This window comes from Artibeus jamaicensis, unplaced genomic scaffold (assembly GCF_021234435.1).
Source record: "Artibeus jamaicensis isolate MK-2021 breed Jamaican fruit bat unplaced genomic scaffold, CSHL_Jam_final scaffold_369, whole genome shotgun sequence".
NCBI lineage: Eukaryota > Metazoa > Chordata > Mammalia > Chiroptera > Phyllostomidae > Artibeus > Artibeus jamaicensis.
In genome coordinates, this window is record NW_026522042.1 from 35054921 (window position 1) to 35080605 (window position 25685).

The following is a 25685-nucleotide window of genomic DNA, read 5'->3' on the forward strand; positions in this document are numbered from 1 at the left end:
CCCTGGCTTCTGCCCTGGAGATTCCAGGAGTACTCCCCAATAAGTGTACCCTGAAGGTGTCCCCCAGTTTGTGAAGGATCACCATTCCAGTTGCTTCCTTTGCCTTGAACTGTGACCCCTAAATCAGGAGGATGTGTGAGGCAGGAAGCAGAGCTTCTTTCTTTACACTTCTCAAAGTAGTCAGTGAACCACAGACATACCCCCCAATCTGCTGCAGTAAGGGAGATGATGATGACGATAATTTTTAAAGCTCTGATTTAAATGAAAATGCAGTTCGTTTTCCCATCATGAGAGCCAGACTAGGAGCTCCTTCCCACCGCCATGGAGGTGGCAGCTGCAGAGGAATCTAAACAACCCAGGCCAGGCCAGGGCCCGACAGATACAACTCTCAGGGTCAGACTTGGCTCCTGAAAATTTTAATGAGAACTCTGTAATGGGTATGACACCACATTTATTAAGCATCTGTTATGCACCAAGAGCTTTATGTATCTTATCTGTAACCTCTGTAACATCCGGGTAGGACAGATATTATCCCCATTTTAAGGTGAAAAGGCAGGCACTCAAATATTCAGTAACTTGCCCTGTGTGACGGGGCTGAGAGGCAAACCCAGGCTTCTCTTAGTCTTGCTCTTCACGGTGTATGAACAGTTCATCATATAATGAGGCTGATGCAAGTCTGTGATAAATGGTATGGATTTAGGGGTGGACTCATTCATCCCTAATCCTGTGCTGACTTCAGTGTCTTGAGGGAAAGGACCACAGCTCTCACCGCAGTCACCTCTCTGCAGCTAGGAGGCTGGCGTCCGGGCAAAGGCAGCCGCGCTGACAATGAGACCTACTCGCGTGCGGGATTGGAGTGTTACCTGAGAAAGACATGGGCGCCCTCACACAGCTAGAACTCCAATTCCCGACCGGGGGTCCTCTGCTCTCGAACACCCAGAAGGTTTACATATGAATGTATGTGTGACACATTTTAGAACAAGAAAAAAACCCCCAAACTATGAAGAAACTGAGGCTCAGAAGGTCAAGTGCCTCACCCAAGGTCACAAAGCCAAGTAGCAGAGTGGATCTGAACCCAGGCTTGTCTGGTGTTAGAGTACTCTAAATTACCAAAAAAAGTGTTTCAGGCATTAATCTATATTTAGTTTAGAGTTTATAAACATTATGTCTTTAACATAATAAATTCCAAGCTATACAAGATAGTACTATGCTTTAAATGTTTAAGAAATTTAAAATAGACAGTGTATTAACTTTTAGATTTCTCCAACCTAACAGATTTTCCTGGTAACAGCATGTTTTTGGTAGAACTTGTAGCTTTGGAAAATATTTTATTCTATATTCAATCTTTATTTATTTTACACCTTCCTACGTAACATCAAAATTCTGGGAGTTGTTATTCACCGAGGAGCAAATCTGCACAAAGTGGGCTCTCACATATCCAATACTGTTCAGCTCGGCACATGCCAGTCTACTTGCTAAATGCTCCTTGAAGAATCCTGAGAGAAGGGCATTAAACACAGTGAGGAGAACATACTAGTGTCTTTAACAGTCTTTAACAGTAAGAGTGTTTCTTCTATTTCAATGACCTTACAAGTAGTTTTAGAGGGAAACAAAAATGTAGAATTAATTTATAACCTATATTTTAGATAGCAATTTAAAATCTAATTTTTCATCATAAAAGCTGTATTTTCTTTGATTGGCATTAATAGTACAAACACAACCTTAATGTAAGTAAATCCGCTAAATATGCTTGTGTTTACTGCCCTCTAGTGATAATGGGTCTGAATGCCATTTGAGGAACAGCTTTGTTCTGAGGAGTCAGGTCGGAAAACAAAAAACGTATCTTACAAATACTGTATGAAATCAGGAGGCACTCCAGGCTGATTTCAGTCATTGGTGATTAAGGAAATAAAAATTAAAGCCAAGGTGTGACGCTACTACATACTAGAATGGCTGAAAGGAGAAGTACCGGCAATATAAAACGCTGGCCAGGATGCAGAGCAAACAGAACTCTCACACGTTGCTGGAGGAAATGCAAAACAGTCTAGCAACTTTTAGAGACAGTTTGGCACTTCCTTGCAAGGCTCACAAGAACACTGACTATATGATTCAATAATCCCACCCCTAGTTATTCACCTAAGAGAAATGAAGACATAAATCCATACAAAAACCTAAATGCAAATGTTTATAGGAATTCTATTCTTATCAGCTGACACCTGCAAATAGCCCAGATATCAACTGGCGAATGGATAAACAAATTGTGATACATCCATAAACTAAATACTAGAAAGCAATAAAAAGAAACATGTTACTAATACATGCAACATGTTACTGATGGATGAAATCTCAAAAGCAATATGCAAAGTGAAAGAAGCCACTTACAAAAGGCTACAGGTATGCTGTGTGATTTCATTCATAGGACACTCTGGAGAGGCAGAGCTACAGGGGCAATCAGGTCACTGGGCGCCAGTGACTGGGAGAGGAGGAGGGGAGTGACTACAAAGGAGCAAGCGAAAACTTCTTGGTGAGGGAAATATTCTGCATCTAGATTCTGGTGGTAGTCATCCAGTTGTATACATTTGTCAAAATGTACTCAACCACATCTAAAAAGAGTGTATCTTACCATGTGTAAATTTTACCTCAAAATCCAACTTTAAAATAACGTTTTTACATCTTTCAAAGATCTCCACCATTACGTCCCCAGCAAATAGGCATGTCTGTCTGCAGTCCAAGTTAGCTTTGAATAGTACAATACTGTATATGGTAAATTCCTATTTATGAAAAGCCTTACTATCCTCATAGCTATTAATATAGCATTTTTATTTAATCCTCTGGAATAAAAAATTCCCTAACATATTTTAGATATTTTCTGCTTTCTTAAACAAATAAACTGATTTTAATTATTTAATGGTGATCCTGGGCCATATTTGCTCACCCAATAATGAACAGTCAATGGATATTTATTTTACTGTATGTTCATTCTAGGCCAAGCACTATGCCAGCTGTAAGAGATTAAAAATAATAATCCAGTGAAGTGGGTAGAGCTGCTTGCAGAAAACTGAAGAGTCTCAACTGATGTTTCATTTCTGAATTCTTCTCTCACTTTTTCATAGGCTGTATTTTTTAGAGTCCTTGGTTGTCAGTGTTTTGTTCTTACAGTCAGTACAGATCAGCCTTCATACAGTCAGTAAACATTCATTTCCCCCACTCTCTTACGGTGGGGTTCTGTTTAAGGCAGCATTTCCCAGAAGGTGTTGTAAAGAACAGCAGTTCCGTTCTCACAGAAGACAATCAGTGTAAAATAAACTTTTGACATTGCGCTAACCTTCTTGGGGATTGTGTTCACTATTAGCATATTAAAGGCTTTACTAAGAACAGTAATAAACAACCTTTTACATTTTGTGTAACCTGGAATTTCTCAAACTTATTTTACTACCTCATTCTGCTTTCTTCACATTAACAAGCATAACCAAAAATACTAGGGTTTCAATGTGTTGTGAAAAGTAATGGGCTTAAATATCAAATAATTTTTTAGGATGATTATTTACTTATTCACTCAACAAAATACAATATAAAACAGATAATATGTGTCAGCATGGGTGATACAATAATGAATAAGACAGAAAATTCCCTGTTCATGTAAACCTCTGTCTTTCTTGAGGCAGAAAGACAAAAAACAAGCCTTAGACCAAAAAAAAAGAGACAAACATGCTGGTTAAAGAAAAGGGGTAACATAATACTGCAATGGTGCACTATTAAATAGTCGGGACAAGCTGCACGGAGCAGGTAATAGCTGAGATGAGACCCTAATGACTAGAAGAAACCAACCAGAAGACATGGGATGGGGCAGAGCTTTCCGAACAAGGGCTGAACGAGCAGAAAAGCACAGCCAGTATGAGGGAATAAGTGTACAGGATGAGATTAGAGGAAGGTCAAGGTAGGGCCAGGTCAAGATCATGTGGTTCCTCATGAGCTTTCCAGAGGGAGTGGAATACCACCTGGCAGGTTCTGAGCAGGGAGTGACATGACGTGATTTACACTGTAAAAAGTTGTCTCTGGAGAGGCTGGTTTGTGGAGGGGCAACAGCAGACAGAAGAGCAGAGGAAGCACTTGAGGAAGAGCCAACAGGACTCGAATGCTGAGTACAGGAGTGTTACATCCTTGGTTAGGTTTAGTCCTAGGTATTTTATTCACTTAGAAGCAATTGTGAACAGTATGGTTTTCTTTCTTTTTTTTTTAAATTACTTTATTGTTGTTCAGTCACAGTTGTCTGGATTCCCCCCCCCCCAACCCACCTCCCTCCCTTGCTTCCACCCTCCCCCTTGGTTTTGTCCATGTGTCCTTTACAGTAGTTCCTGAAAACCTTTCTCTCCACAATCCCCTCCCCACACCCTTCTGGCTATTGTTAGATTGTTCTTAATTTCAATGTCTCTGGTTATATTTGTTTGCTTTTTTCTTTTGTTGATCATGTTCCAGTTAAAGGTGAAATCATATAGTATTTGTCCCTCACCGCCTGGCTTATTCCACTTAGCATACTGCTCTCCAGTCCCATCCATACTGTAGCAGAAGAAAATGATTAAGACTGAAAAAAAGTAGAAGATACAAATAAGTGAAAGGACATACCTTGTTCATGGATAAGATGAATTAACACAATTAAAATGTCCATACTACCCCAAACAATCTATAGGTTCAATACAATTTCTACAAAGATTCCAATGAACTAGAACAAATATTTCAAAAATGTATACGGAACCACAAAAGGCCCTGAACAGCAACAGCAATCCTGAGAAAGAAGAACAAAGTTGGGAGAATCATGCTAGCTAATATGAAACTATTCTACAAGACCATAGTAATCAAAACAGCATGGTACTGACATAAAAAAACCCTCACATAAACCAATGGAAGAGAGGAGAGAGCCCAGAAATAAACCCGCACCCTTTATAGTCAATCATGGACAGAGAAAGCAAGCACATACAATGGGCTAAAAATAGTCTATTCAATCAATGGTGGTGGGAAAATTGGACAGATATGTGCAGAAAAATAAAACTAGACCACCTTCTTATACTGCACTCAAGAATAAATTCAAAGTGGACCAAAGACATAAATGTTAAACAAAAAAGACATGAATGCTGGAAGTGAAGAGGCAGTAAGAATCAAGTCTTTGACTTCTGGCTCCAGTGGATATTTGGGCTGTGTGCTGAGATGAAGGAGGATGGGAATAGTATAGATTTGGAGGAGGATAAGAAAGGCAAAGAAGAGTCCCAGGAATGGAGTGCAAAAATTTTTACAAATATATGAAGTTTTTTAACTGTTAGGGACACAACCCCGCCTCTCACCCAATTCTTCACCAAGTTCTGAATGAGGAAAGCTGCGGGAGAGTTGTTTTGTAGTTGCTTTCACATCCTCTAATGACGTTTCATTCTTACAGACCATTTTCATCAAACTTTTTAAAGACAGTTTAGAGTAGCCCAATGAGAGGGGCAGTAACAGATAATCTATTTTTTTAAATCCACTCTGCACAGCAAGTAGGTAATGTAAAGGCCTAAGCAAGATTACCCAATATAACCAACGTTAGAATCTGGCACTCAAGGTGGCAGTATTTTTATTATGGCACTATGCCTTATTTGAACATTTTAGGAATGAAGACTTTACTAAAAGCATCCATAACCACAATTAAAAATGGAGCAATAATGGGATATTTTCCTCCTTTGCAACAGTGACAGAATAGTAGAGTGTGAGGATTCTCAGAAGTGCCTTGGCATAGAACATAGGTTTCTCCAGTTGGCTTCACCGGGTTCAAATCTAGGCCCAGTTTCTTATGAGAACTAAAACACACAGCCGGTCTTTAGGGTCTATGGGTTGTGTGGAAGGAGTCAGAGGTCATGAGGGTAACCTAGCATAGGACTAAGCAGATGTCAGGAGCCCAATGAACTATTTGTATTGTGCCCAGAAATGAAACTTGTCATAAGAAAAACCATCTGATTAAAACTGCAGCATTAAGATTCCTGCAGTAATATCTATCCAATAGTTGACACAATCAATGGTTTGTCTATAAACTATCAGAATCACTGATAGCAGCTGAAAATGCTCGGGAGATGTCAAACACACAGGAGCAGTTTTCTCAGAGCGCACTGACCTGACAAATGTAAGACACCCGTGTAGGCTTCAGGACCAAATTCTAATCTCCAAGGGCACAGTTGGCACCGCCCTATGGTGACTTGGGGCCAAGGAGATCAAGTCCAGTACCAATGAGTGTATGACGATGATCCCTTCAATCAGCAAATATTTAACTAGCACCAACTACCTGTGAGCTACTGTTTCAGGCACTTCAGTCAGCAAATCATGTGTTCTGAAGGAGCGTAAGTCGGTCAGCGGTCAGTGTGGGGGGGGGGCAAGGCACACCAACAAGTGCTGGAGCCTCCCACTTCCCTTTAGCGTGCCTTCCTGTGCCGTAGAAGCCAGACCATTAACAGCTCCGGGTTCCAGAGGCCCCTGCGGTGATGGTTCCAGGTATGACAGTCTCTTCTCACCAGATGAGCCCCTGCTGCCTCCCTCAAATCAAGCACTGTCAATCTAACTGTTGCATCCTTGTCAACAATCTGCCTCTTTGCTCTGGCTGTGTTGATGTTTCTGTTTTTGTGATTTCTCTAGGAAATATCTGGATGTGAGGATCTTTTTAAAACTTTTCCTGCTTTGGATTCAACTGAAATCCCAGAATATTTCCTCTTTCCCACTCTCTCTATTCTCTTCTTCTGAAATTCAAATTAGATTCATGTTGCCATTTTCCTGGAGAAGGAAATGTGGCCATACTTTAAGTATACATTGTTACCCACAAAATAGAGCACAGGTTCGATAGCCATCATTAATTCTGCGGCAGTCATTTTTATTCAAGATATTACTTTTAAACAACTTTTTAAATTAAATGTGATTGTTCTTATATCTTGAGACTAAACTGCTGGCTCTAAGATACTGAAAAAATTTTTTTGATTTATCTAATTGCCTACAAAGTTAAGATGTACCTATGTTTCTTCTAATAAAGAACTCAGACCTGAGAACATAGTTAAAAAATTGTTTAAATCACTTTTGTTCGCACTTCAGTAAAATGGTTGTTCACCACTCTGACATGTATTCTAAGACGCCTGCCTATGTTTTTTCCCTCTCTATGTGGGATGGTTGAACTTGAGCCCACAGGGCACCCGCTGGCCCCAGACCTCTTCGGTCCACACTTCTGTGCCTCCGATTCTTACGTGTCCAAAGACGAGGAGCCACAGACATGCCTTTGCAGGAGGGTCCGATGTTTGTATCTTTAAGATGGGAGAATATAAAAAATTTTCCTTCTGAGAGTTAAAATTATAGGAAAAAACAAAACAAAATAATACAAATGAAAATGAACAACTCTGTGTTCCCTGACCTTCCAAGTGTGAATCTAATGCCTTGAGAGACAGTCAGTCAATCATGCGTTAGACAGAATGGGAACGCCACACGTACAATTGTCTGACAGTGTAAACTGTGTCCAAGTTGGAAAGTTCCTCTAATGACATTTAGTTCAACCTTCTACCCAGAGAGGAGTCAGTCCTACAACTCTTCATAATTAGGAGTCCTCCTCTCCTGGATTTCTTCCACGGTTGTGTAAGTCTGTTCCACTTTGGGTGACTGTCATTTTAAAGCTTGGAGCTAATATTGAGCTAATGACCATTAGCTTGCATTGACCGAATACTATTCTTCAAGAGCTTTTTCTAAACCCTTTAAAATTGATTTCACTCTGGACACAGCAAATGAAAATAAAATGTAGCTTGGGGATTTCATTATAGAAGCTGCAACAAACAGAAGAGTAGTCAATATCTGAACCACTTACATATCAAAAAACAACAACACTCTAGGTCTTACAAATCATGATCAACAGCTAAACGTGAACGGTTATAGCGTGGGCTGTTACCTGCCCTCAACAGTGAGGGCAGCAAGTAAGTGAGTGAGAACACATGAACTTCCACTTGGGGTACTCAGAAAACATGCCAAGGAGACTGCTTTAATACAGGGTGGGGCAAAAGTAAGTTTATAGTTGTTTGTATGGAAAATGATACAACAACTAATAAATATTTACACAAGAATAAACTGTGTTTTATATACTCACAACTATAAACCTATTAACATGCTTAATTCTCTAACAGATTCTTCTTGCTTTCATATTTCCCCTTAATATGATCTACCCATCATACCATCACTAGACCTATCTTTCTGAAATCATTTGGCTATTATTTTCCTTGTAGTGTTATAATATGATGCAAGTGTTCTTCAGGACTTACTGTGTGATGGACAAAGGCTTAGCCAGGCATTTCAGGCTCTATGGCGTGGTCCCAGTACATGTTCCTCACACCTGCCTCTGCTCCTATGCTCAGACTTCTGTTCCAGGCAGGCTCACTCATGCAGAGCACTCCCTGCTCACCCACTCCCACAAACACAAAGATAAATCTACAAGTGTGTTCCATTGTATCCTGCCTCATCTAGCTCCTGGAATATTATCTATCTCCTCATTAGAAACCTGTTTGAACTCTCATTGTTCAAGATCCAGACTAAGTAGCACTTTTGGGGGATGCTCTTCAGTCATTCTGCTCCTACTGTTCAACATACTCTGAACAGCTGCAGGACCACAATACAATGAACCACCCACCATCCATTAACACACACCAATTTACACAGCAGCCATATTTCAGTGTGTGCATCTATAAGTTTTATCTATCTATTTATCTATCATCTACCTCTGTGTCTATCTATATATCGATCCAATTACCTATGTGTATGTGTTTGAATAAAAACACGCATATGTAAAAGCCTCATTTTGTCTATAAAAACCTTTGGAGCAGATATATGTCCTGCAGTAACCACTCTAAAAAAAGTCCCTCATGAACACCTATATGCTAGATTGCAGTCATCTGAAGCCAAAAGGCACAAAACAATAACAAAAACCACTCATAATGACTTATATGAAGATGGACCTGGTCTAGAAAATGGTCACATATCCAACATAAAGAATAAAGACAGTCACAATGAAAAATCTCATTCAGAGTAATGATGTCAATACAAGACCCAAATCCAGGTTGGGTCCATCAACAACAAATTTTCATTCGCCAGATAAAGCCTTGGCAAAGGTAACACAGGGCTGTTCTGTCCTGGGCCACTCCATCTTTCCTGTGCCTGGTGACCTCATCTGGAAAACGAAGGTGGTGAATAGGCTGATCTCACAAATCCCTTTCACCTCTGAGGACTTTTCGAATGGAAAACAAAAAAACAACTTTTATTAAGCATATGAAAGTTTGATTTCTCTGCAAAGCAGCTGACAGTGAGTGGAAAGTGGAAAGGCATCAATCACCTCCTCAGTGACTCATCTCCAACTCTCAGAACAACGACACTGCTGGGGAATTTATCCCTCTGATGCAGCCGGTGGCAGACCCATGGCTAACCTCCTCACAGGCTGGAGCTAGGTTCAAGGTCATTTCATCCCCTCCTCGGTTTCTCAGCTGGATTGTCATTTTAAATCTGTGCCCCAATGGAAAGGGTTTATTTTTGGTTTTCTTTCCTACTTGTCCCAAGAAGAGACACCTAGTAACCGGATATTGATATGACACTTTTGTTAATAATCATAACCTGAATCATTTGGAGGGCTCATTGGGGCCATCTAGTAAGCAGTGCACCAATTTTTAGACAAAGTGAAATGAAGATCTATCTACATGAAACCCTTATAACGCTAATGAAAGTTTCTTTTCACGTCTGCCTTCAGATACATTCTTTCAAAGTAATCATAATTGAGTGGTCAGTGAGAGTGTAAATAAGAATATGCTATCATGGAGTGCTAGGTAACGGAGCTCAAACTAAAGTAAACAAACGCTCTGGGCCACCACATATGCCAGCTAGCGAGGTCCCATAAATCACCACGACTGGGTATCAGGATTTCAAAGGCACCCTCTGGAGCTCTGTCGTCCAGGCGTGTTGGTTCAGGCTCCAGTTGCACTGTGTTGCTTATATGGCAGCATGTGAAGTTCACCTTTAAGTTTAAAAATAGTTCCAATTCCCATCCTTACTGCAGCTGGGCCATAGTACCTACTGTGCGTGTGCACCACACTATGTGCTTGACACAGTTTTCATTTAATTCTCATAATAATCATGTGAGATAGATTTTGTTAGTCCTGATTTACAGAGGAAACAGCAGCTCAGAGAGATTGAGGCAATTTAATTATCCAAGGTCAGGACTCTAGGGTGGGGTGGATTTATATTCAGAAGATAAATTGTCAAGCTCATTGGAATTGAGAAGATTTAACGCAGAATCAAGATAGAGGTTGGCATTTGTCATTTGCTATTCTGTTCCACTTTTCTCTTTTGGCATCTAATGATTACGCATGAAATACGACAGTGAATCAACTCACACTTACTTTGACACAGTCTTTCTTCCTCTGGTCCAGCTCATACCTTGCTGCCCCAGGCACTCACTCCCAGACAACAGGGTCCTCAGGGGACAGCCCAGCAGCTGCCTGTGACTGGGGCCCTGACTCACGGAAGCAACGGGGGGAGGAGGTGACACCAGCTATTGGTGTTCGAAGACTCGAACCCCAGAAATACATTCTGTGTGTAAACCTCCCCTCTCCAGTCAGACCTCCCACCTCCCTTATCTCCACAACCGACTGTCTTCCCCAGAACAGTCAGAGGGGATTTAGCGTTTTCTTCAAGGCTGTCCCAAAGGTTCATTCCGACCAGATTTCACCCTGTGGACCCTGAGGCAGACAGTGGGCAGGAACACGAACTGGTCAGTCTGCCTCCAGCCAAAGGCAGCCCTGACCCTAGGCCAGCCTCGTCAGACGCTCCTCCTCTCCCCACCCTTCCCCTTCCTCACCTCACTAATACCACTTTCTTTCCTTCCATTTTCATTTTTCACTCTAGCTACACGTCCATCTTCCCTCCGCATTCTACCCCTCCTCCCAGAAAACAGGCAACCCCGGAGTAACAGGCCATTTAAAAATCCCGACACCAGCTTAAACCTTCCGAGTTAATCCTTCCACAGCGTTGCCCCCGATTCCTGATCAAGCTTCATCCCATCAATTCTGCTCACCGGCCCTCCAAATCCTGTCAGCTGGGATCTGAGCTGCTTTCCAGTCAGCTGGTCTTCTCGTACCACTGACCCCATCGCCCTTCACTTTGTACCTGTGACCTGTTAACTGCCTATTGCCGCCCAACTTAACACGCGGTCCCACCACCACACTGTTCCTCGGAGCTAGGTCCCTTCTGCCCCTATGCCAACACGACACAGGGGACAAGGAAGGTTCAAAATAAGCTGCACTGTAGGGTTTCCCTCTAGGATTTATGTTTTGCTAAAACTGCTCTTGCAATTTTGGAACCTAGCGCTCAATACATCAAAAAATTGTCACTCACATTTTGAAAATGCAGCCTGAGAACAAACACTTGTTTTTCTCTCTCCCTGTCCTCCCCCTAGATGCTACATTTAGAAAAAGAATGACCTCTGCATGTATTAAGAAGCATATGTCAGGGGTGGGGGGGGGGAATGGGGAGAGCAATGGGGGGAAAATTGGGACAACTGTAACTGAACAATAACAAAAAGACTAAAAACGAAAAAATAGTGAAAAAAGAAGCACGTGGCTCTTGGACAAGTTTACTAGAGCATCAGCTAGTCAGTCATCTTTAAAAACGACAGAAATTGTTGTGGCGTGTAGTGTGTTGTTTGTGGGACCAAGTTGGAAATTTAGGGTTCGAAGTACGAGAAAACATCGGGATTCTACCTTCTATTAGAAAGTGAGGTGCATACTGGTGTCTTCCTGCCCAGCTGTCAAAGTCCGCTCGTCTGCATCACACGGATGATGTCAACATGCTGGAAAGTACGGCCAGGTCAGAAAGGAAGAAGGACTCGGGGACAAGGATGACAGTGTGGCGGGTGTTGTGGGGAGGAAGCAGAAGGGGACTAAATGAGAATGGGAAAAATACAATAGGGGCTAAATTAAAAAAAATAAGGCTAAGTCAACAAGTACTTTTTTCACTGAATTTTACTTTTCAGAGGATAATTGCTCTCATATAGACTGATTATTCAGTCTGTAATGATTGAGGTTTTTGTCCTTTTTGTCTCTTCCACTATGTACCCTTCTGTCATTTTATTGCTCATTTCCACTATACAGAAAAATTAAGATGTAGGCCCAACTAGTACCTTCCTATAAAGTATAGTAAGATGTATATTAATGAAATAGTTAATGTAAGTCAGCAAATATCCACTTAACTCCTAAATCTATGAAAGACTTTGAGCAAATCAAAAAAATCCACAAAAGATTCAAAACTTTAGTTCTCCTAAATCTATCTTAATTTCTGTGTACTCTTTTAACAGAATTATAGCTTTTTTCATCCTTTGCAGTCTTTAACCTCTTTTGTGAAATAAGGCTCCCTTGCAAATAATGAAAATTACACCTATATACATTTAGAGTATCCATGAAAACATTCTATCTCTTTATTAAGAACTGTTAAAGCCTCCCCAAATTTGAAATTTATCCTCCTCCTAAATTCTTGGGACAAAGACTATCATTATTAAAGCTATAATTCATTATTTTTCTGTAGCTTGAAAAAAATCCTAGCAAATACAAAATTGAAGTTTTCTTGGTCAAAGAATACAGTCCTTTTCTAAACCTTGAATTTGAGGTAAAGGCAGAAACGACAAAGTAATCTCACTAAAAATGCTGTTTTCTTTGTAATTTTGTATAATTCGGTATGACATAAAATTCTTTAAATGGACACATGCTAATTTTATTTTTGTATAGTTTTGAAAAATAATTTCCCACTGTCATGAAATACCTGTTATTTCTCCCTCATGGGTATGGATTGTAAAGACCAGGTGGAATTAAAGGAGAGCAACAGAAGGAAGACACTTCCATATATTCTCTCAAAATATTTTGAGATATCAAAATTATTTAAGATAATTTTTAAATTTAAGGTATCTTTATTCATCTTTAGGTCTAAAACAAAACAAAGCAACCCAAACACTGCGGGGCTGACAATGGAGAGCAGCCTTGAAGCAGCCAGTGGTTTGCTGACATGAAGACCACAGCTACCGGCAACCTTACCTTTGCCTGGTTGCTATGGACACTTCCTTGTCAGGCCAGAGCTTCCTGCTCTCCAGTCCCGTCTCCGACAGACGGAGGTGTTTCCTATTACGGTGCCCGTGTCTGTGCAGCACACCCCTTTCCAGTCGTAAAGACCGGAGGCTGCAGACCAGAGCGTGCCTTAGGGAAAGCCCACCAGGACGCTCCCTGACAGGCAAACGTCAACCAGCACATCTTTTCTTCCCAGGGTAGCAGGGAATATTCAGAGATGTCATTTTTAGTCGAAACAAACCTGTAATAAGAATGTTATTGCTAAAGTAGGTACAAAGGAGAGAGCACTGTTTTAAGGCCATCGATACGGCCTGTATAGTTTCTGTCTGTATACTATAGACTTTAAATGAGATTAGACTAATCTGAGCATAAACTACGCTAAAATTTCCGAGAGATGAGCATAAGCAGAACTGAGATTCTTAAATGGGAAATGATCAGGTTTCTTGTCAGTGAAAGAAAAAGCACCTTTCTTGCAAGAAAGGAAATATAATGCCCAGACTCCAAGGTGAAGACAGCATTTACGTGAACAAACATCATGCAGGTGGTACTAATTATGTGACCAAATATGCGGTGATACATTGATATTCACTAGTTTTTGACTTTAAGGTCTTGTAGAGGCTTCATCAATTCTTTGAGTGCACGGTAGGAAATTCCCTGTTTCTGTACTTGGACAGTCACTGAATCCATCTGCTTATCAGAAACATGGCTTGTATTCTATTTACACACAGAGAAAAAAGTGTATCTCCCACCCATGATTTATGAATATGACTTGAGATAAAGGCTACACAGATGACCCAGAATGATGCCGAAACACTCCAGGAAGTGAACTACCTTAAGAAGTCAGGAGATTTCTAACCACACAGGTGGACCTGGACAGGTTTTAGGCCTAATTTCCCAAGTCAGACTAGGTGAGGTGGACAAATGATCGCTTCTGCCTCTTTAGTGCTAACACACAGGGCTTGTGGTCTGCGATTAATAATGGATTAAGGTAACTATGATGCTTTGAAATATTGATCATGCTAAATTCTACCCAAACTACCAAAAGAGCAGGAAGAGATTATATTTTCATTTTATTAATTTATATTACATCCACTCAAATGACATTAGAAAAATGAGGATACATTTCTTCAGTTCTTTGACCAAATGTTTGGTAACTCCCTTGCAAAAGGTCTGACCAACGGTAAAATGGACTATTAACCATCAAGGAAGAACTTTGATCTTCTAAGCCTGTTAAGTAAGATGAAACTTACTTCCTAAGATTGATCGGTAATGATTCCTACAGCACTGAGCGCAGAAGCACCGAAAGCTGCATTTCAAGGATCCACCACAGCACCATCCACACGCCTCATCCAGTATTTATTGAGCACCTGCTCAACAAGGCCCTGTTGTGCCGCTGTTAGTGAGGCTGGAGAAGACTAATGACCTCATGTGCAATGTAAGAAGAAGAAAACAAAGAAATAAATAATGTACTAAGAGTTAAGAGAACTACAAATGAAGTCCTGTAGAAGGTCAAAGGAGAAAGACATTACACCCGATTAGGGGAGCCTGGGGTGGAAGACATGGGAGAAGCTGCAACGGAAAAGGCTTCTACGTGGAAGACGGAGCAGCCCGGGCAGGCCTTAAAGGATGATTCAGATTTGGTTTGGAAGAGTTTTAGAGTTACAGAAAAATTGAGTCGATAAGTACAGTGTTTCCATATGGTCCACAGCCTGCTTCACCTGTTATTAACATTTGTCCCCACTGTTGAACCAGTACTGATACAATGTTATTAATGAATGGCTATTGTATTCAGATTTCCTTAGCTTTCCCCAATGTCCTTTTTACATTCCAGGATCCCTCCCAGGACAGCACACCACATTTGGTTATCTCTCCTCAGGTTGCTCTTGGATACCTTGGATGGTTTCTCAGGTTTTCCTTCTTTTTGATCTTGACACAGTTTTGAGGAGTATTGGTCAGGTGTTTTGTAGAATGTCCCTCAACTAGGACTCATCTGATGTTCTCCTCATGATTAGACTGGGGCAGTACGCTTTTACTAGGAAGACCACAGATGTACAGTACCATTTTCATCAGGTCACATCGAGGGCACATACTGCAACACGACTCACCACTGCTGATGTTAACTGTGACTGCCTGGCCAGGATGGTGTGTACCTGTCAGGTTTCTCTTCCGCCGAGGTCCTGCCTTCCCCCTTCCCATACTGTGCTTTTTGGAAGAAAGTCAATGTGCATGGCACACACATAAGAAGTGAGTAGTTTTACGCTCTCCCTCTTTCAGGGCTGAGTACCTACATAAATTATTTGGAATTCTTCTGCATAGGAGATTTGTCTATTCTGCTTGTTTAATGATTTATTTAATAAAGTATTTATATCAATATGAACTCGTGGGTTTTTAAAAATATTTTGGGTTATAATCCAATACTCACTTATTTTCTTTATCATCTGCTTCAAGCTCTGGTGGTCGGGAGCTATTCACAGGTTGGCTCCTGTGTCCCTTTGGTACCTTCCCATCCACGCGCAGTTTCGTTTGTGCACTTCCTCACTTTTGGGCTCCACACCATGCTCCAGCCTCATTTCCTGTCCCTGCTCTAGAACCGACTGTTTCTTTAAGAACTCCTGATACCTTTGCTTGGAGGATGGTATTAGAGACCGAGCTGAGGGTGCTAGGTGTGCTCATTGCTAGTGAGGTGTCACTGCTTCAGGACCTCTCAGCTGACAGCACAGGGAAACATTTGTGTATATACCAGAGAGTTGACATGTTGAGAGGTGCAATGACATGCCATGTCCTTCATATACTTTTCTTATCACTAACTATGAATATGAGACTTTGTGCCTGGGTTGCTTTCAGTCTCATTCAGAAGAATGACAGGGATACATTACATTTATGAAAATAACTGGCTAACCTGTCCTCTGCCGCTTTATGTATCCCTCCTAGAAACAGCTCAGAGACTTTTAGATATTCTTACAAAACTTCAGGCCACATTGATGGGCTGTTCTGTAAAACTGCACCAAGAAACAAAAGGTAAACTCCTTGCAAAGTCATTCATCAATGGGAAGACATGTGAAAAACTCCAAAAGTCCTCTGTGGTTAGCAGTATCATCATTAGGCCACCATTTCCTCTTAAAAGCTCACTTAGGATGGCCAAGTGGCACCTTCTCCTGCCCTCACCCCACAAAATCAGAAAAGACAGGTGGTATTCCTTTATAGATTGAAATAAATTATTTGACATCACTGAGTCACCACTATGTTCCTGACTCTCTATACGATTTCTATCTTTTAATTCACTAAATGGTCACAGCAACTCCTTAATAGACAAGGAAACTGAAGCACGGAAGGTAAGGTGTCCCATTTACTTCTGCTGAAAGGCAGAGAGTGAGTCCAGCCTAAGTACCACCTGGTCTGGCTGGGGGAAGGTGTTCCCCATCAGACCGCTCTGCCTGAGGAACCAATGTCTAATGAATGGAACATTTCTCATGAAAGGGGCTGGCATTTTCTCCTCTAGTGGGGAGATCCCATTAATGGCAGAGAAGGAAAACCATAGGTTGTTTAAAACAATTTTTCTTATCAAAAATGACTCACAAAATAGTTTTTGCTGCCGATTTAGAATAGTATATCTAAAGACACACCCAGTGTCTGTGAGTAGTAAGCAAAATGCTTTAAGGTGGTTTATATGAGCATTTTCTCATTTTGTTATATATTTGATTATAATATGTAATAGAAAAAAGATATAACCAGGACTTCAAATCCGTGATTTTGTATATATTCTTGCCTAAGATGAGGCGTTAGGGTCAGTATTTATAATAAAAAAATAAACGCTTTAAATAAAAACATTCAACACATAGAGATTATGAATGGACAAAGAAAGTTTGAGCAATATTAATTTATACTGTTATTTATTACAGAATAGAAAGGTCATGTTTTTCTTCTAAGAAATATTATTTTCTCACATTGAAAGGAGTATAGGGCACATGGTTTTCTTAATCTCTTTTTAAAATTATATTGTAGACACTGAATGACTTACATGCAATTTATTGAGCACCCAGTATTTGCTAGACGCCAAACTGAGCTTTGCATACATCATGTTTAATGCTCTCAGCGACCTTTCAATTTTATTTTCTTTTTATTATCCTCACTTATAAATGAAGAAACTGAGTTTCAGAGAAGTGAGGCACGTTGTCCAAAACATTAGGCAGGAAGCAGCAGAGCCTGAATCTGAAACCGAGTTCACCTGACCAAGACATCTATGTCCTTTCCACTCTACAAAGCTGCCATTGGCATCACAGGGGCACATACTAGGCCAGGGAGTAAGGACCATTCATCCTCCTCAAAGTACACAAAGTATAGCAAAACAACAACCATACGCTCAGAGTACTAAACACAAATAGAGAAAAATACTTCATTAAAAAGTATTCTTTCTAAGTGTAAAGGATGATTGACCCATCATCATCCAAGTTAACTAATTTCTTAATGAAGAGAGCAGGATTGTTTATTTAATCAATATCAAGGATCACTACCCATGAATAGAATGAAAAGTTAGAATGAATAAACGAAAATACCTTCTTGAAATGTCTTTTAAAACTAGTGAATTAGACATCAAAGTAAAAGGCTACGCATCCTTCTGTTTCCTGCAAAGACCACAGACCAGTAGAGCCAATCGCACGATCCCTACAAGGGTCCAGGCCCAGGGATGCCGCCCTGGGACCACTCGCCACCACACCGTGAGCCCAGCCATTTGTGCTTTTAAAGGGCTGTTCTCCTTCCGAAAAAGAGAAAATCAGATTCTGCATATTTCATGCACTAACTGAAAGTCATAGCATTTACAGCATTTCACATTTGCCAGATGTGTAGATGTGTGTATTGTGACAGCTACAATTTATGTGACTATCAGAAATCTTCTTAAATTCAACAAACACTTTATCTACACTGCTTGCTATTTGGCAGAGAAAGTTTGTTTAATCTATCCATAACACTGGGAAAAGTACCATTAAAAGTTTATCTTGGCTAAGTGTTTTGTTTAGAAATTTCAAAAAAAAAAGGGAGATAGTTCATAACACTTTGAGAAGGAAGTTACCACTAGTATATCTTGCAATTAAATCAAAATGTAATAAACAGAGTGATTTCCTTAGTAATGACTAATTTTCGAATCAAAATATTAGAAGTTTTTTGATAATTACATGTTAGAGATATTTAAGCTTACTGCTGCTAAATATTGATTGATACAGGAACCGAGTTGAAGGTAATAGAGATAACTTAGGACTTGTTTTATTCCATTGTGTTTTGATAAAGTCAAGGGCTTTGCTATTTAACAAAACATAAAATTTCTGTTAAAAGCACTTCTCTCTTTCTATTATTACTTAAAATAAAACAAAGTATTTTTCCTACACTAATCGTAAAAACAAGCATTCTCGATCTTTCATAATAACTATGACACACATGTAAACTACATAAATTTTTGCAAAATCTATTTTTATAAGTAAATGAAAAGGCAGATAGCAAATCCAAAACATCAATAAGTTGAGTTTCTATAGTTAAAGGAAACACCTTCTTTTAAAAATGTAAAGTTTTTCCTTAGGCATCTTTATTAATTCTTAACAATTCTCTTATGACGATGTCAATAAATTTTAGTATTTTAATGTAGAAAACAACTGTCCCTTGCTATTTGCTCTTCAGCTTTCTTCTTGGCAAAGTTAAACATTTGTTTCTGTGCCAACATACTCATGTAGTGGTGAAATATCTTAAGATTCAGCTGCTTCTGTGAACAGCCTATCTCTACCCTACCACCGCTCATTTCCGGAAGGAAAGGTATCAGTGGTCACAGAAAGCTCCAGTATAGGTACGTTATGTGTGCACTGACCACTAAAAAGCAGCAGGGGGAGCAGACAATGAAAACACTAAGCAAAATTAAATTTTCATTTACAGGCAACAGAAACATGATAGGGATATTTCCTAAAAAAAAAATAGACAAAATAAAGTCCATAAAGAAGTTGTGACCACATTTGCAAAGTCGGCCATATACAATACATCTGGAATGACCTGAAGAAAAACTTTGTCTTAGAAGGCTGCCTGAACCCTAACTTCAAGACAGATTTCTAGCTTGAGGTATAGTAGTTTCCAGCAATGATAAGACAAGGAACTGCCCCAAAATGAGGAGGAAGAAAAAACTTTTTTAGAGTGTAAGTTTTGAGGGACCAAAATAAAAATGATTTTGGTTCCTCCTTCAAACATTACTGCACTTATACAAGTAGATAAAGTTACAGGGCTCCACAGCATCATCCTTGAAAACCCAGAGGCTTGGACTCCTTGCCTGCCCCTCTTAAATCCTCAACTGACTTTCCATAACAGAAGGTAAACAAAACACCGTGAAACTACTCTGCATGATGAACACCTGAAAGGGTATTCTAGCTTTGTAAATCTGTACAGAAGGATGGAAATATGTCCTCCAATCCCAAATTATGTTTCACACATTCCAAAATTAATAGGAACTGTGCTTTCAATTTTAGAGGAAAAAAAGAGTATTTGGCTCTTCTGTCTGGAATTCTGTAAATGGTATTTAAGAAAATACTTAACTTCTAATTAGAACTTCAAAATGTTTATGTTCATATTATATGCCAAAATAGTGAAAATATAATTTAAGCATTTTTATAATATAGAAATATACATTAAGGACAGTTACTTAATTACATAATGAAAATCCATGCAAATTAAAATGTCAAGGATAAATTACAACTGAGTGATAAAAAACCTCCATATTTTAGCCAAGTAAACAAGCAGTGACGTTTGACCTAAACCTCAAATAATAATACCAACAACAGGCATAGTGCCTACTATTGTCAGGCACTATTTAGTAGCCAGCTATTTTATTCCTTCAAACTCCTGCACTGACCTTTCAAAACAGATATTGTGTCCATCTTATGCTAAGGAAATTGAAAGTAAAAAGTTGTCATTTGTCTAACATAGCTCAACGAGCAAGGAACTAAATCATGATTCAAATTCTAGGTCTGTCCATCTTCCAAGCTTTGAGACCTCACCATAATTTCCCTCAACCATATCGATGAGGTTCCAAAGAAAATCTGTATAAATTGCAAGCAGATTAATGTGTTTTTGAGGGCAAATGCTACAGATTTAACTACTCAAATTAGATGCCATCTGGAGCGTCTTACCCTACTTGGTACAAGCATCCTGTGTGTATCACCGCCAACTCTGGCCTTGGACGGGAATTCAATAATTTTCCTATCTCAACACCATCGATGAGCATTATGCACATTACAGCACCAATCGGGAAACACAGCTAGTTGCTTCTAAAGCATCAGTTAAAAACTGCTAATAATTTAGATTCTTTTCATCAAGATTTCTAAAAACATTCTGAAAAATCTGTTAACCCAATTTGCTAAGTTGGAAGAATCAGTTTCCTACTCGATACCCAAGTCCGTCGTCACAGTAATCACCACAGAGATACAGAGATTCTTTGTAGAGTTCTCTGCATAATCACTTACAAATCTAGATCCTTACAAGTATTTTTATGGTTATTTTAATCTACCGGAGTGAATTTTTACAAGGCGTCAAGAGAGAAACCAGAGAAAGATGTCATGACTTTTCATTTTCTTCTTTCCCTTTTTATTGAATTTATTAGGGTCATGACTTTTCAAAGGCAAAGAGAAGTAACCTGAAAACATCGGTTGGTTCAAACAAGTCCACGTTAAAAGAATGGACGGTGATAACAATAAGAAGCTCACCCGAAGCTATGTTTCGGACTTACTCATTCATACTCAAGCCGTCTCAGACAACCCAGTGGGCGCGTGACACAAGCTGCTGCAATTCTAATTCAGACTTCGGTTCACTCATGGGGACCTTCACATCAGCTGCTCCAACTCAGTTTACAGCTCACGCAGAGGTGACTTACTCGCGCTCGTGTTATCCAGGAGAAGGGTCACTTTACAACCTTTACCAAGAGCTTTTTTCTTTCCTTTTATGCTCATCTCTTTTCATCCAGAAAAGGTCACATGAGCTTGGCACTCAGTTAGAAATGCACGGGTTAAAAAAATGAATGGCTTAGCCATTAAAAGTTTAAGCAACAGCTTCATCTGAGTTAAAAATTTTTAATGTTAAAAATAAGTGTCCTGCCAGTAATCATTCAACTGTAAGACAGTAACACTGCTAGAATGACTGCATTTTGGAAAAGCCTTTTCTCACTTAACCTAGATTGCACTTCGACCAAATACAGTCACTTCCCATACTAAACCTGTAAATTAACATAAAGTCTAATTTAGGGTCCTCAGAGTGAAGGTTAAAAAAAACAACCCTGTCTTAATGTGGTGCCTTTAAAAGAAAGAAATCAATTATTGTGACCTGAAGTTTTATTTTTTACCTTAAAATGTAGATAAATTAATTACTCGACAGTTTTCATATGTTGTATTATTATTAGATTTCATGTTAATTTTAAATTAAAAGACAGTTCTCATCATTAAGAGTATGGATTTTGGGGGGAAATAACTGTAGCTGCTCAGGTTCACTCTGCTGAAACAGTACAGTCAAATCATCTGGAAAACATAAGCAAATGCTTGCACATCTCTTTAGGTGCCTTCATGTTCTCCTCTTTCTCTTACTACACGGAATTAACCAGAGAAGAGAATTAAGAACCCAGGCCCACTGCAGAATGGTCCCATTCAGCAGGTAGGACAACGGAGATACTCAGCTTATGCCTATTGTTAACATGAGTCAAATTATGAAAGGACAATTTATATTTTAGAGATTTAATAAATGAACTAAGAATTTGTTAGATGAGAACAATGGCACCTAATAGCACACCAGGGAGTAGGAGAGCAATAACCAATCATTTTGATGAGGAGCCATACCAGATTTAGAAATGTGGCCCAAATGACAAAATAAAATTCGGATTTGATCACTAGTGTTCATATAAGTAGGTCAGAGTGCTTATGGGTAGGTTAGTGCCTGCAGACTGTGACTGAAGAGTCCCTTTTCATTGACGGAAAGTAACGTTTCACTTAAAAACAATGCTGTCAACAGTTAAGCCAAATGGTTGATGTGCTATGGTATTTTTAAAAACTGCATAAAAAAACAGGTGGGATAAAAACTACAGTAAGCTAAGAAAAAGCATCACTCTGAAAAATATGTGCATGTAAACAGTAAAATGGCATAACCTTACTGACCTTGTAAGTAGGTAGCCAAAAATCGAATATCTTTAAGAGGCAATGGTTACTAATCGTCACACAGAGCTACCAGTCCTTGCAGGCTGAGCCCCTCAGCCATTTGCATCCAACACAGGCATCTCTTCATTCCTATCCCTTCCATCAACACTCATAAAGAACATACATAACCAATTATTCCTTTACACAACTAAAGACAAAAAACAGGACTTCTAAAATAATACAGCAAAGCAGACAACACTCTACTTGCTTTAACAGCTGTGTCAGGCTGAAGGTTACCTCTCAGCAGTTTGGCATAAATGGCACAAATGCCCCCTGAAGCGTCAGAGACTCAAGGAAACAAAGGTAAAGATCATAATGAATTTTCTAACTTTGCTGACGTTTCCTGTGGACGTGTATGGCCAAATGAACACACAAAGGCTCAGTTTTTACAGTGCACCCTGACACGGAGACAGATGAGGGCTAAGGTTCCAAGTTCAGTTTAAGTGGGGGTAGGTGGTAGCACTCAAGAGATTGTCTTGACCTCCAGCAACTCCTGTTTCCAACGGGGAATCCCAGGAATACCCTTAAACATGCAATGCCAATGGACAGGACAGGATTTCTGCTGCAAGGGCGAAGTGTCACTTTGCCACCTCCCCAAATCCACTGTGTCCTGGAGGTACTGTAATCGAACTGTGTCAAAGCTGCTTTTGCAAAAATGTTTAATTTGGAGTAAATGGAAGAGAGAGGGAAGGCACAGAATCAGGGACTTCCCTCAGAGGGAGCAGAACCGCCAACGTGCAGTAAGTGTGACAAATCTCTGTCCGTATTTCACGGGGCCACAGGCACTGGTGGCTTCACCGACGTGGAAGTCAACAGCCTAGGGGCCTCGGTGAGAGAGCGGAGCAGGGGCTTACCTTGTTGGAGGCCATCTCACTGACGGAGTGCCGGGTCTGCAGGGTCTCTAGCTGGTCCAGACACCAGTCCAGCTCCTCCAGGGTCTCGCTGGCCAGTTTCTGGTAGGCCTCCTCTGCGAAGAGATAGGGAAAGGGGGACTCAGTTCTCAAGCGCTTCACGGGGCTGCCAGCGAGTTCAAAGGGGGCCATCCTGCCGTACCCCGCCATGCTCAGATGCCCGGTGCCCGCACATGAGGGCTGCTCCTTCATATTGCCAAGCCGGGCACCGCAAGGGGGACCGAGGCTCTGCTAGCCGGGCAGCTGGCCTCGGGAAAACACGGTCTCTCCAGCTTGGCGTTTTAGTTCAGCGTCCAGGGAGGGCGCGCAAAGTGCAGCGAGCCAACTTTTACACGAAGACAGGGACAAAAAACCACGATGCGACTTTGAGACGGTGCGTCGGGCTGAGTCCTAAGTCCTTGAGGATGACGAAGGGGGAGGCGCGTGCGCCCCGGAGCCCGCCCCGCAGAGGGAGCGTCTGGTCCTCCGCCCGGTCTCCCAGGTGGCCAGCCCCGAGCCGAGCCGCGTCTCCGCGCCCGCCCCGCCTGCTGAGCCTTCCCTCAAAGCGAATGAATCAGCCGCGGCCGGGTGCGCGGCCACCACGTTTCCTGTTTTCTTTCTCAACTCCGCGGGCGGCGGGCGCAGCGCCGCTCCATCGCAGCGGCTTTCCGGGAACACTCCCCCTCACGCCCCTCTCGGCCCTCGGCCTGCCTGGCCCCTGCACAACTCCCTTACGGAAAGATTCCGAATTGCCCAAGCCTGCCCGGGCCCCCCGCCGCGTCCTTCCCCGCAGCCTCCGCCCCGGCTGCCCCGCCGCCCCGCTGTGGCATCACTCCGCACAGCCGGGCGCCCTCGCTTTGAAGCCAAGCCGGAGAGGCGGCGGGCGCGAGCGAGTGTGACTGTGGGCTGTTGTGGGTCTGGGCGAGGGGAGCGGCGGAAAACCCGGCGTGGAGCGTCTGCCGCCCGCCCGCGCTCCGGGTCGCGCCTGCCGCGGGGCTCCCGCGGCACCTGGCGCGCACGCGCGGGACGCGCACCTGCCTGGGGGACCCCGAGCGCCTCGCTGAGCGGTCGCGCCTACTGTTTGCTGGCAGGCTCATCGTCTCCACCACCGGCTGCTCTCTGGGAAGTTTTCGCGGGAGAGCCCGAACGACTGCACAAACTCGACTATTTAGGACCCGCACAACCGTTTCTGAGGGTTGGGGTTTTAGGGTTTTAGAGCCTTCTTTCAACAGTTTAGGATTTACCTACCTCAAGGGGTGGTGGGAATAAAAGCATTTCTAGTAAGACTAAACTCTTTCAGTACCCAGTCCTTGCTATATACCAGACTAAATTTTGGGGTGGGCACAAACAAGCAAACAAAAACGTGCAATGTTGTGGAGTCGGAACTCTTTAGAAGTCTCACATTTGACAATATGTTGTAATGCACATTCAGAATGGTCTGAGAGTTTTCTTAAAGCAACAGCAATGCGAATGCATCACATGGTTTGGGCAATTAACACATGTCCTGCCTACGTGCTCCAGTCGCCTGTGGAATTGCAAATCAGAGACCAGGATGGTCTTGTGATGTCAAGGGGAAAAAGTCTGGAAGGGTTTTTCTATTCTTCATGCTCAGAATAAACTACAAACGTGAGAAAATGAAAAGACCATATCCAAAGGCTTCATATGAAAGCCGGTTCTATTTACAAAAGCTGACCCAGGGGGCCATGGGCACTCTTCAGAAGCAGATCAATTGCGGAGAACTTCCCTACATTAGCATGTGGATGAGCAAACGTCTCAGAGGGGGGAATCCAAACTCCCAAGAGTCCTCCTTATAAAGCTTTGTTATTTTCAATTAGAAAGAGTACATTGAAAGCTTACATGAAGTTGACGAGATGTTTTTTTCTTTGTCTTGGAATCTATAGGTATTAAAGGAGAAGAAATTCTGCCCTTGAAATGTAGGCTCTATAAGTGGTTAGTGGCACATCAAAGAATTTCACAGACTGAATCACAGGATCCTGGGATCTTCCAGATAGGTTTTTATACAACATTTGTAAAAGTTAGAATAACTTTTCGAGTATAGGTTACACGTACCACGTGGCTCATTGTTATGAAGAATTCTTGAACTGTTGCTATTCACTTAGAGGACTCTAGTTTAAAATCTGCCTTTTTATTTTACCGGTTCCCCCCACTCCCCAACAATCTCTGCCAATATACACTTGAGAACAAACAACTGCCTAAACATTTCCAGGTGAGTTATAAAGTGTAAGACTGCAGCTTTTATCCCTAACAAAAAGAACAACCTTGAAGATAATTTTAAATAGTCAGTGTATTTTATCTGTAGAGCTTTGCCCTGATTAAAAGAATGTAAAAAATATAACATGCTTGTTATAAAAATTGAAACATTACACCAAGATGTAATGTAGAAAGTCCCTTGTAATCCCATACTCTTAAGATCATAAACAAGAATTAAGCCTCTG

General features: G+C 41.1%; 1 protein-coding gene and 1 non-coding gene across 8 annotated transcripts in view; both read right to left on the reverse strand.

Annotated features, from left to right (window-relative positions):
- Nucleotides 1-25685, reverse strand: part of PDE4D (phosphodiesterase 4D) — a 658809-nt gene that overhangs the window by 25908 nt on the left and 607216 nt on the right. For 6 of the 7 annotated variants that reach the window (XM_053657205.1, XM_053657206.1, XM_053657209.1 and 3 more), the window contains one exon: nucleotides 23194-23306. In XM_053657205.1, the coding sequence (XP_053513180.1) occupies nucleotides 23194-23306 (113 nt within the window). Of the gene's footprint in view, nucleotides 1-23193; nucleotides 23307-23392; nucleotides 23987-25685 lie in introns of those variants that run through there. The other variant, XM_053657210.1, reaches the window with a different exon arrangement.
- On the reverse strand, nucleotides 7161-7290 carry LOC119043417 (small nucleolar RNA SNORA38). Its single transcript, XR_005081400.2, has one exon. It is a non-coding gene; the product is annotated as a small nucleolar RNA SNORA38 (small nucleolar RNA).